This window comes from Pollicipes pollicipes, unplaced genomic scaffold (genome assembly GCF_011947565.3).
Source record: "Pollicipes pollicipes isolate AB1234 unplaced genomic scaffold, Ppol_2.1 Scaffold_5724;HRSCAF=6776_pilon_pilon_pilon, whole genome shotgun sequence".
Taxonomy (NCBI): domain Eukaryota; kingdom Metazoa; phylum Arthropoda; class Thecostraca; order Pollicipedomorpha; family Pollicipedidae; genus Pollicipes; species Pollicipes pollicipes.
The window spans coordinates 150,296-162,911 of record NW_023596746.1 but is presented as its reverse complement, the minus strand read 5'-3'; the positions used below and the strand labels follow the sequence as shown (position 1 = coordinate 162,911).

Sequence of the window (12,616 nt, the reverse complement as noted above, 5' to 3'; positions counted from 1 at the left end):
GGCTGTCGGAAGGCGAGCGCGTCAGCTGCGCCCTCCGAATCCACGACGGTCTCCGAAGCACCACGGTGCAGCAGTTGCTGGCGACACCAGCATCGCGCCGCGGCCGCTCTGAAGGCGATTCTGAGCCGACCCCGACGCTGCGCGTCTGTGCTGCCGCGCAGCGTGACATGCCTTGACCCAGGGATCCGACCTAGCCATGGGAGCACTGGCAGCCGACACTGCCACGCAGCGTGACATGCCTTAACCCAGGGATCCGACTTAGCCATGGGAGCATTGGCAGCCGACAGCGGCCTGGACCATTGTCAGCGCTTCCGGGCGTCGTGATGGCCAAGTGCATCTTTCATGGCCTTGGAGCTGAGTGCCTGAACCAAAAGAGTGGGCTGTGGATGCTGCAACTGCTTTACAATCTGATGTGGCTTTAGCTCTTCCTAGAACGCGAGGATTACACGATGCACAATTTGTATAGCTTTACCGCTTGTTTGTGGTGTATTTTAAGGTTATCATGCATGGAAAAGACAGTAGTATTTGCCTTATTCCTCAGAAAAACCAGGATAATAAGATATAGTTTGGGTGATATTTTGGCAACATGCTTGTCTCGAAGCAACAGCAGAAGTGAATTCAAAATTGCTTGTCAGTGATCCTACTCGATTTTTCAGGTTTGTTTTGAAAGAGCAATCCACAGTTTTTACAGGACACCGACATTCAGGGAATCAACCAAAGAGCGATTGCTCTTTGTATAGCTTATCTATTGTATTGAGCTTATTGCAATTGCTTTTTGTTTAACCCCCTTAATGTTAGTGTCCGGTAAAAACTGTGGCTTGCTCTTTCAAAACAAACCTCAAAAATCGAGTAGGATCATCGGCAGGCAATTTTCAATTCACTTCTGTTATTGTTTCGAGATTGGCATGTTGCCGAAATATCAACCTAACTATGTCTCTATTCCCCTGTTTTTTTTTCGAGAAATAAGGCTAATACTACTGTCTTATCTATGTGACTGATCTCCCTCGCTAATGCATTGAACAACTAACGTAGTTATCACACATGGTCTGAAGTTGTCAAACTCTTGTTCTGTGGTTATCTGAATTGCTTTTTGGGGACTTTGTGCATCGTATTATCAGCCCTCACTTTATTTGCCGCTGACTTAGTTTTGTTCGGTTTTCTGTCGCTTTGTGCGGGAGTCTCAAGGTCTACTACAGCACGCGCTGCATGGGGTGATTGGTCAATCTTTAGCCGATTGTTTTTCCTGATCGCTGGCCAATTTATGAACAAGGAAATAGAAACACTCGCAGGGGACCACCATCACAGCTTGAGGAATTGGTCGGGCGGGCGGCTCCTTAACGTGAGGCGGTGACGTCACAAAGTCGCATTGGCTTGAGCGGCAGCGTTGCATGGCAACGTCGTCGACGTCGCTTGGAAAGCAGAAGTCACGCAGAAGTACTGTGGTCGGTCCTGTCTATTATCGTGCAACGTGGCATCAAGTTTGTATTGTTATGTGGCCTCGGCGCATGTTTTCATGTCGCGGATGGGAGATATTCCAAGCGGTGTGCGAGCGTTCGGCGAGAGTGGGCATCAAAGGCGGTTTTTCGGCAGCAAGATGCCATCCTGTGAGGTGGCCTCTTGCAAGAATGTTAAACGGCACAATAAAGGCACTTAAGTTTTTTACATTTATAAAACACCGATCCAACTGTCCTGAAAACATGAGTGCACCGTTGCTCTCAGGCTAACTATAAATGTGGAGAATGCGGTAATCTGATCTGCTCATTTTCAAGATCATGACTGATCCCGGCCATCTGGTTAAGACCAGTCCCACACCCAACGTTTAACCATGCCTTCGACCAAGTGCAGTTTCTTCTATGCAGCTGGACATGGCCGGCACGCAGAGGTGAGTAGGCGTGTGCTTAAAAGGAAAATAACGGCATGTTTTATGCAGAAATCTTTCAACCCGATTCACGGTCCAATGCGTGTACAATCCATGCCGATCTGTTCAGTTTGTAGACTACAATACGAGATTTAAACGAGATTTTCCAACCTTGTTTACAAAGTGGGACCTGACTACCACACAAGTGGCACAGCCATCTATGCTACGCGGGCGAAGGGGGTGAGTGTCAGGGGCGTAGTCGAGGTTTGCGACGGGGGAGGGCAAGTTTGCACGGGCGAATTCCAGCCCCATTGGCAACACATCTATGCACTGTGAACTGACTAACAAACCCCACAACCGCTAATAGGTACAGTACCTAGCGCATCAATGAGCTACCAATATTGGTCTGGTTTGGTGCCGTAAACAGTTCTTTCAGCTGCGTGCCGTACATGTTCACCCGCCTATATGCGAGTCCCGTTACTAATGAACCTTTTTTGGACTCTTCGTGTCACTGTCCATGCTAGTGTCTGAGATTTCAAACAAAGGCTATTTGCCTGGTCACCGAAGTTCGGGATAGCATACCGAGATATCATGGTAAAACCTGCTGCTGTGCCTAAACCATAGATCTTCAACCTCACGAGCAGAGACGAATGGAGGGGGGGGGGGGGGGGGGGACTCGGAGGGCCGCGCAAATCTCGTGATTTTTGCGTCGGAAAACAGAAATTGCGGCGCCCCGCCATCCCCCCCCCCCCTCCCGCACACCCTGGGGTAGCCGATGCACTGAAATGGGACCATGAAACGGGGCCATCCAGACAAATCCGTGGTTATGGCCAGGAACGGTATATATCAGAATGGTGCAGGCAGTGCAGTACTCGTCGGCCATTGACCGTCCCTGCTACCCCGCTCGGATTGTCACCCTGAACCACAAAAAAACTGTGTCTGTGTATAAAAACAAGCATGCGACAACGAAAGAAAGGGCATGTCCGGGTCTAACACGTTTTGCTGTTGCAATGAGAAAAAGCACTGGTGACTTGTAATAGGGTCTGATTAATACGCCTGCTAGGTACGTAGAAATTACTGTATTTCGTCGTGTCGTAGATCTAAGATCCAGCTGTGGTGGACATGGCAGGGCATGCGGACGACATGGAGACAGCTTACCAGCAAACAGCTGCGATGTCTCCAATGCCCGCCCTGAACGAATTCGGCGAGGACGACGAGGTCAACGGGTCGGGCGAAGACAAGCTCCGTGGCAGTGACGGCGAGAGGACCGGAAATGGCCCCGCCTCGGCGACAAGATGGACGAGGTCAACATCGAGCACAGGGCGCTGACCCTCGTTGCCGGCTTCGTGGCGGCCAAGTGCAAACACCTCGATCCAGGTATGGGGCTGTCGACCCGAGAAGAACCACCCAGCCGTGTGTCAGACAGCTGGATACACGCGATTAGCCAAGGTGGTCTGATGGCACCGTTGCCGGCCTGGATGGGCGTTGTCGAGGCTTTCGAGATCGTGTTCCAGCTAGTAATGGGCGGAAGCATCGACCGAGACACTGGTATCGTTGACCGCCTCACAAAGCTCCTGCTGAGAAAGTTCTGCGCTGGACAAGCGAATTGCTCGGAAGCTGGTGACGACGCGCATCCATCTGCGCCTCGGATGGCTTAAGCAGGCTGGGGCTGAGCGGGCTGCTGCCAGGCTCGCAGCCAAACAGGTGCGGCATCAGGTGGACAGCGTTAAGTGAACATTGTTGTGCTTATGTGAGCATACGTAAGTGACCTTAAATGGGCATCCTCATGCCTTCTTTGTCTTGCATGCTTGTGCGTCTGTCTGAGGCCTGGACGTTTCCTTCGCAGATCAACGTTTGGGTTGTTTCAGACAGGTTGTCATGTCGCATAACTCTAAATTCAAGCTGATAAATATATACTTGTGTTCTCCGCCGCCCCCCCCCCCCTTCCCGTTTGCTTTGTGTCCTCGCCAGGTATGCACAATGAAGTGTATGCTGGGCGCAAGAATCGTTTCAGAACAATACGGTGAGTTATGAGTCATACGTGTGTTCGATGAACTGGCTGCATGGTGTGACATATATTTTCTTGATTAACGCCACGCGCCACGACCCTCGGATGCTTCGTGTCATAGCTGATGCCATGTGCAATGTCCTATATTCTACCAGGCTGCACACTACTTCCGTCGTCTCAAACTGCCTCCACCACACACCAGTTCAACCCGGCGCGTCATGATGTATTTTGTTGAGGTTCAGCGCGACAGCTCGGATGATGATCCTGGTGCCGGTCAGTTCCTTCTTTGGCAGTGGCTGGACCTTAGGCAGGCTCGCCAGCCTGCATTTAAGGAGCTGTAGGCTGGCCAACTTCAAGGCATCGCCATAGACTCAATATTTGGCATCCTCAGCAAGTGGGAGTGCCATGGCACACAGCCTCCCGGTTCCTAGGCCTATGTTCGCTCTTATATACCCAGCGTGACAAAAAATCCCCCTTTCATATTTCCTCACAGTACTTCTTGAAGCGCCCTGTGGCGATCACCAGATGCATTTGCTAGTAGGTGCACCGGTGTAGCAAACGCGAAGATAATGCAGGCAGGAGGAGCGGTGATGGCAGGCTGCAACTTTGTGACGTCACTGTAAAAGTGAAGGGTAAGTGCCGGAAAAATCCCGGATGATCATATCTTATTACATGGCCTTGATCACTCGGTAAAGCCGAGCCGACGTGACAACATAGAACCTAGTGCGTGACGTCGGTTGGATGACATTTTTGGGGATGACCGTTTTGGAATAAGTTTCTCACATAAATTTTCACCAGTTTAAAACGGTTGAAATTGTGACATGATATATATATACATGTATATACATATAAATATATATATATATATAGATCAACGTATATATCTATGAATATATATATATATATATATATATATATATATATATCAGTGGCAATCGCAACATCTGACATTGGCTTGCTGTTAACGGGAATGCTCCACAATTGGAGATGCTGAAGCAAGCATCAGACATAATGCAGTAAGCTCGCTTATAACTATTAGCATACTTTTAAGTGGAAAAGACTGCTCTAGACAACACAATTTTTGTTGTTGTACGTCTCCTCAATACGTCATTGTTTGGTTACGTCATCGTAACTTGGGCAGGTTAGATTATGACCTAATAGACGGCTGTTATATCTGGAAATCGCACTCATCGACACAAGGTATGAACGACTCCGCAATTATATTTTCATTGGCTTTGATCGTCACTTGGTTAGAATGGCTTAATTTAAATAACGTTATTACAGCGTCACGGATGCTTGAGTGGCCTTGAAATAGTGTCCCCAAAAGTCTGCACATCTTCGCGGACGTGTGGTTCAGACATTAAAGGGGCTTAAGTCTTAAGAAGGACAGGGCTGTGAACTGCGCCGAATGATCTTCAAGACGGCTTTTACAGTTCAAAACCCACATACAAATGTGAACCCCCGCCCCAAATGACAAATAGCAGCGTCATGTTGCGCCGACGAAGGCCTAGAATTTGGCAGTGATTGATGTTTTGGGCGATTACGATCAAATTTAGCGTGGCATGCCGAAATATTTCGAGAGGATATTTAGCTATGGATATTTAGGGGATATATATATATATATATATATATATATATATATATATATATATATATAGCAGACAAACCCCCCGATGACGAAACTGTACTGCAGACGAGCGCTGTCAAACACCCTCGCTTAGAGTGCGTGAAGAGGGCATTTCCCTATCGAGTGGTGGCGACGTGGAGTTAGCTCGTTAGTTTATTCCTTATTTGTATTATTCTTATTCTAATTATATATACACTTATTCCAAAGCGTCAGCTCTCCTCCCTGCTGCCACGCGTCAGCGCAAACACTTAAACGAGTTCGAGGGCGAAGCAATGTCTTTCATCAGAGAACTTACCTAATTTGACCAACTGACCATGACGTGCAGGTGCTGATTGCACCATTAGTCGCCCATGTTTTATAGCATCGTACGTGTATCGCTGGCGTTGCGTCCCATTTGTATTTGTTGCGTGTTCTGTCTTTATCTATGTGACATGTACTGACGCGGCGTTAGAACTGCCACTCGCTGGATTTGGCCAATGTATGCAATAATAATAATAATAGGTTGATTTGCTTAGGCGTCAGCATGTTGTATTCGGAGTTTTTTTTTTGGCATTTTTTAATGATTGACGCTAGCTCTCAGCGACGGAGCCGACAACGATATTAACTAGACACACCGTGTTGGTACGTGTGCCACATAAAAATCACCCACCCAGTAGAACGCTGTCGGATCCATCGAGACACCGGCAACGCACCGTCCGCCATATTGCCCGTCCCTTTCCCAGTTGGAATGCACGATCCTGTCTCGTGGCCACCGATAATCGGGTTATGACACGAATTTCGATGCTCGTTTCGGCGCGTTCCGGCGACCTGGGCATTGCACGTTTCCAGTGGTGCACAAACGGGGTACGTTTGCACGTACCGCGACACCCCACTGCGGCACCGCGGTGGAGTGTCGGGGTGGTTTGATATTTGATGTTTGACTTTGATGTTTGATGTTTGATTTTCGGACACGGTCACAAATTTAACGAGGTGATGCGATTCTTGAGGTGTAGCTTGTGCATGAAAGACTAACGGACGTTACAAAAAGTGGCATAGATTAGAGAGTCATCATTGCACGGTGCGCAACGTTCTGTTTTTGATATGTTCATTTTTAGAATTGCGTGTCCTAAAATTTCAATCGTTTTGTGCTTTGATTATTGGGAAACATTCTTTTGTGACTGCGATGCGGCCTATCTGACCCCATTTTACTTGAAGCGAGTCTAGCTGTTCTTTTGTTACTTTCAGCTGCTTACCCGAAATTTTGGTGGTGCGGTGGGGGCACGTGCTAACATAACCGATTCATGCATCGCACTCGGCAGCGCGTGGCCAGCTGGACACTCGAATAAACATGTGCGCTAGTGAGTTACATGCTTTTGCCCCAGCCACACTGTGTTGGCTTGCGACACCACGCCCCCAGACTGCTGAATGTCCATTCACACGTCTAATATTTGCCATCGGATATGTGGCATACGCACCACGCGAATGACTTCGCCGATGAAGCTAACAGCGCTTGTGCGTGACCAGGGGCCCGCCAGCGCGTGGTCAGGAGCAACAAAGACATGAGTACGAGCTCCAGTGAGATTCCATGTTCTCGTCTCAGCCGAATCACTTCTGTCACGGCTTTAGCCATGAATTATGACCCTTGATTGCCAAATGTCCAGTGACACCTCTAAGCACCCGCCTTAAGAAGGATCGCAGGTTTGATGTTTGATGTTTTGTTCGATGATGGACATGACGCAGTACATAATATGACGTGTGGACTGGTGCATAAACAGAACGCTTAAATCTGGGCGCCTCTTCTAACAATAACAAGATATGGTCATCGCCGCCAGGGAACCCACGACACACCGCCCACTAGTCAGATTTGTGAGCCGAGACGGGCCAGGCGCCCGCCGCCACTCCGGTTTACACATATAGCCGTCCCGGACCGGCGGGGGGACGCCTGGCCCTGCAACGCCACACAGTGGCCCGTCTGCTGCCCGCCGCCCGCAGAAAGTTTTTAGGCGAATCGTTTGGTCTGAAAAGAAATGCTTGAATTTTTTGCTATCTGGTGCCCAGTGCGATCTTGCAAGCCGTTACGTCTGAAATAGATACTTTGTTGCTCGTTGTGAGTGAGCTCGGAAAAAGTTGGAATAATACGATCTGTTTGTGCGTCGTATCAAAATTCTGATTTCATGATAGCGAGGGCAGTTCAATACAACGTGCTAAGGGTCTTCATATGGACAGCCACACGCAAGAGGGACTAGGTGTTGTTGGACTTTGAATTTCGAACAGGTGAGCATTGAGTTCTGATACTCCTTATCTCAGGCTAACATTTAGTAGGATGTTATCGTGCCTGGATCCAAAACTATGATACACCGGAGACGCAGCCACACCGCAGCGCTGGTATACTCCCCGTTTGAAGGAACGAAAAGACTATATAAGTGACACCTCAAGCGGGAGTTGGTTCCATTTTCTCGTAGTTGATGGAATGTAGTATTCTTAGTATGTTGGGGTTCTGTTCGGTGGTGATGTGTCTTTGCAGTGCGTAGTGGGTGTCCTGTTGCAAGTGTTCGTGTGTCAGGTAGAAGTGCAGTGACGTTTGTTGGCAGTTGACGTTGGTTGTGGATGAGGGTGTGGAACAGCGTCAGTTTGTGTATGTTTCCTCGTGACTTGAGCGTTCCGTCCCAAATCGTCCAAAAGTGCGCATGTGTGTGTTCTGTGGAGTGCACCATTGATTAGTCTTGCCGAAACGCAACAGCCATATTGCCGGGTCGCAAAGTGGCAGGTGCGATTCGTCGTAAACACCACTAGACATCAGTGATCCGACTTCTGACACGCGATACGACGATTTCTGTCAATTTCGAAATTTGTGCTACCTGCGTTGAACCGATGGGACACGGTTGCGCTGGCCGGTGGCGCACCGTCGGCTGGATACGGTCCCAAATGATATGCGATGCATTATCCCACTGGCCCAGTCGCACACCTAACATCACGTGAAGCTCCTGTTTTTGTGGACGCCTCACGGTATCATGTTAAAAAAGAAACACAAATGGATCGAGTGTTTAGGTTACGTGGGTCGACACCATGCACAAATCAGCTAGTCGGGGCCGCGCCGGTCGTGGATCGCCATGCAGCGTTCCCCAAAAAAACATCGTCACTGAGAAGCCAAAAACGCTTGGAACATTTTGGTGGCAAAAGACACGCAATGGATGCCCAGAGGCTACCAAAAAATTGGGCGTGATTGCATGACACGCCAGAGAGGTATGCTCAGAAAATCTCATGTGGTGGGGTCGTATCGACGCCCTAACAGGGGAAGGGTCATCACGTGAACATTTCGCAAGAGCCGGAGCCCCGTTTGAATACACCACTGCCCACTTCGGATGGTAAACGGAACCGGAGCGCTGTGTTGGATCTACTCCGGAGCTCCGCTTGGCCGACCGAACTGTTGACTTAGGCGCCGTGTTTGCCAGACGAAGCATACCGGGCGTCACGTAACGACACCACGCAAGAGGCCCGTTCGTCAGCAGTCGGTGTAAGTTCATTTCCAGCCTGCCAGTCAGCCCGCCCGGCGGCCGGTAATTTACCGACACCAGAGTTACCTGTCCGATATTGCTCCGTCGCTGATGAGACAGGTCCGGAAATTGAGGTCTATATTTGGAAAGTGACGGGTCTGTGACGTATTTCATGCAAACCCGGTAATGTCCGTGCCCTCCACGGCAGGAGTGTCGCCCACGTCCCCTTCTTCGGCGACGAAAGAGAAAAGGAGGCAGTAGTTGCGCTTTGTTTTCTTCAGTTGACAACCCCAGCCCCCGTGCAGTGCGACTCTAGAGTAATCACCCGCACCTCAGGACTCGGGCTGTCAACCGGCTGGTTTGCGGCCGGGTGGCCGGGACTAGCACTGCTGCGTCGGTCGTGCTGGTCCGGTTTGAAACATCGGTGCCGGCATCGAGGTGATGCCGGCCCGGACTGACAGACAGGGAAGCGCGTCCGGAGGGGGACGTATCACGAATGGTAAAGAACACTGCGCTGTCAGGTTGCACACCATCTATTATCGGTATGGATCGGTTCGAATACACCATTTGACAGCAGCAAACATCTGGCCTAGTTATGGTAGTTCAATACGCCATTAGCGACCAAACAACAGCTCTACTAGCAACCGTTCTGTAGTAGGCATGTCACTCATATCATTACCCAGCACTAAACAGTGCAGCGAAACTATGGAGACACACAGTTCTCACACGACGCACAATGTCATACACACAACACACCCGTCAGGCGCCACCTATTGGTGACCCACACAACGAGGTGTTGACCCCGTGCTGCTACACCACCCCTCCCGGACATGTTAACAATCGGAAGGTGACATGTCGAGCGCCCCGCACGCACTGGGGGCACCACTTCGCGGCCGTCGTAGCGCGTACAGACGGCCGGACGAGCTGGGTGCTCAGTACCGTCCTCAGTTGGTGGGGGAGCGCTTGGGGGTTTATTGCGCCGCGGCGGCTGGCGTCCGGGAGATCCGGACGCATCCCGTCCCGCGCAGGCACGCACGAGGTAGCGTCCTGAGTTTGCCGCTCTGGCGACGGGAACAGCAGCAGCCGCGGGCCACCTACAGAACCGCGTGTGCAAGCCGGGCGGGCGGGCTGGCCCCGGATGGCGTCTCGTAGATCGGTAGTGGATCCAGAAAAGCTGCCTTGATGCGGGCGACAGAGACAACTTCCTCTTTGTCCTTGTGCCGGATGGTCACTGTTTTAGATGACCGCCTGCACACGTGGAATGGGCTGTCGTAGGGCGGCTCTAGCGGTGAGTGTGAGGCGTCTCTCCGGACGAAAACATGGGTGCAGTCCGGGAGTTCTTCGGAAATGAAAGCGTTCTTCGATGACTGCTGGCGTGGCTGCACCGGGCGGAGTTGCCGCATGGCTCGCCGGAGGAGGTCGACTTACGACGCCGGGTCCAGCGGTACCTTGCAGGGTTGGTGACTGAGGAACTCCCCTGGGAGCCGGAGTGTTGTACCGTAAACGAGCTCCGCAGACGTGCAACCCAGATCCTCTTTTAGAACTGAATGCACGCCCAGCAGAACCAGTGGTAGGAGATCGGTCCAACAAGTGGCCGCATCTGCCGCCCGCAGAGCTGTCCTCAGCTGTCGATGGAACCTCTCCACCATGCCGTTACTCTGCGGGTGGTAGCTGGTGGTGCGATGCCTAGTGCAGCCAAGAGGCGCCGACAGTTGCTACCACAGAGCGGACTCAAACTGGGCACCGCGTTCGGTGTGACCTGTGCCGGCACTCCAAACCGAGCCACCCAGTCGGCGACGAGGGCGCGGGCGATGGTGACCGCCCGGATGTCCGCAACAGGGATAGCTTCCACCCAGCGGGTGAACCGGTCGATGCACGTAAGGAGGTACGTGTGACCATCCGACGGGGGCAGTGGGCCGACAATGTCGATGTGGACGGCGTCAAATCGAGCGTCCGGTAGCGTGAAGCCATATGTTGGTGCCCGTGTGTGCCGATGAATCTTTGCCCGTTGACACGAGGTGCACGCTCATGTCCACTCCTCGATGTCTCGGCGCATAGAAGGCCACACAAAACGCTGGGAGGCGAGTTCTTGTGTGCCCAGCGGGGGCCGCGGTGCCTGCAGCATGGCGATCTTCCGTGAAAGTGTGTCAGCCACAGTGTTCTCCTTCCCTGGTACGTGCCTGACGTCAGTGGAGCCATGCCCGATGAAGTCGAGGTGCCGGAGCTCCCTGGGCGAGTAACGGTCAGAGTTTGACCCGATCACGGACACCAGGGGCTTGTGATCCGTGAAGGCGGCAAAGTTCCGACCATCGACGCTGTGCCGGAAGTGCCAGATCGCCAGGTGCACGGCAAGGAGTTCTCGGCCGAAGGTGCTGTGCCGGAAGTGCCGGATCGCCAGGTACACGGCAAGGAGTTCTCGGCCGAAGGTGCTGTGCCGGAAGTGCCAGATCGCCAGGTACACGGCAAGGAGTCCTCGGCCGAAGGTGCTGTGCCGGAAGTGCCAGATCGCCAGGTACACGGCAAGGAGTTCTCGGCCGAAGGTGCTGTGTCGGAAGCGCCGGATCGTCAGGTACACGGCAAGGAGTTCTCGGCCGAAGGTGCTGTGCCGGAAGCGCCGGATCGTCAGGTACACGGCAAGGAGTTCTCGGCCGAAGGTGCTGTGCCGGAAGTGCCAGATCGCCAGGTACACGGCAAGGAGTTCTCGGCCGAAGGTGCTGTGCCGGAAGCGCCGGATCGCCAGGTGCACGGCAAGGAGTTCTCGGCCGAAGGTGCCGTGTCGGAAGCGCCGGATCGTCAGGTACACGGCAAGGAGTTCTCGGCCGAAGGTGCTGTACCGAGTCTCCGCCGGCTTGGGGCTCTTCGAGAAGAACGGCAGCGGCTCCCAACGGCCAGCGACGAACTGCTGGAGAACCGCTCCGACGCCAGTGTCTGAAGCGTCGACCTGCAGACTTAGGAGTGCACCCGGCGTAGGGTAGCCTGCGCCAACTGCTGCTTAACCGGACGAAACACTTGCCCAGCGTCGGCGGACCAGATGATGGGGCGGTGGCTCTTCGAAGCTTTCTTGCTGAGCAGACTGGTGAGTAGGGCCAGTATAGCTGCGGCGTCGGGCATAAAACGATGATAATACGCCACCACTCCGGTGAAACGCCGAGCTGCTTCTCCGTAGTTGGTTACGGAAATCCTACACCGCAGGTAGTTTGTCTGGAAGGGTGGGGGGGGGGGGGGGGACGATGCCGAGCTCAGTGACTTCATGGCCAAGGAACTGAACTTTCCCGGTCCCGAACACACATTTCTTTTCATTAATGACCAGCCCGAACTTGTCGAGTCGTTCGAGGACCATTTGAAGGTGTTTGAGATGTTCATGCTCCGAGTTGCTGGCAACCAAAATGTCGTCCAAGTAGACAAATGTCCCTGGCACTCCATGCAGCACTTCATCCGTGAATCGTTGGAGGGTTTGGCTGGCATTACGCAGACCGAATGGCAATCGGATACAGGAGCGTGAATACGGCTCCAGGGGCACATGGCTTCCGAGATCTGGAGCTTTTACCAGGCATGGTGCCTTAGAGCTGACGTCGTTTGCATTTGCACTGTGCTGTTCAGCTGTTCGGTGTCGGGGGAGCGATTAGCGCGCGGGGGGGGGGGGAACGGGC

At 52.3% G+C, this 12,616-nt stretch overlaps 1 protein-coding gene across 1 annotated transcript in view; it reads left to right on the top strand.

The window, feature by feature from the left end:
- Positions 1 to 11,163: 11,163 nt before the first annotated feature.
- LOC119102250 (jasmonoyl--L-amino acid synthetase JAR1-like) overlaps positions 11,164 to 12,616 on the top strand; it is a 2,986-nt gene continuing 1,533 nt past the window's right edge. Inside the window, exon 1 of the mRNA XM_037225614.1 lies at positions 11,164 to 11,181. Coding sequence (XP_037081509.1) covers positions 11,164 to 11,181 — 18 coding nt within the window. The remainder of the gene's footprint in view (positions 11,182 to 12,616) is intronic.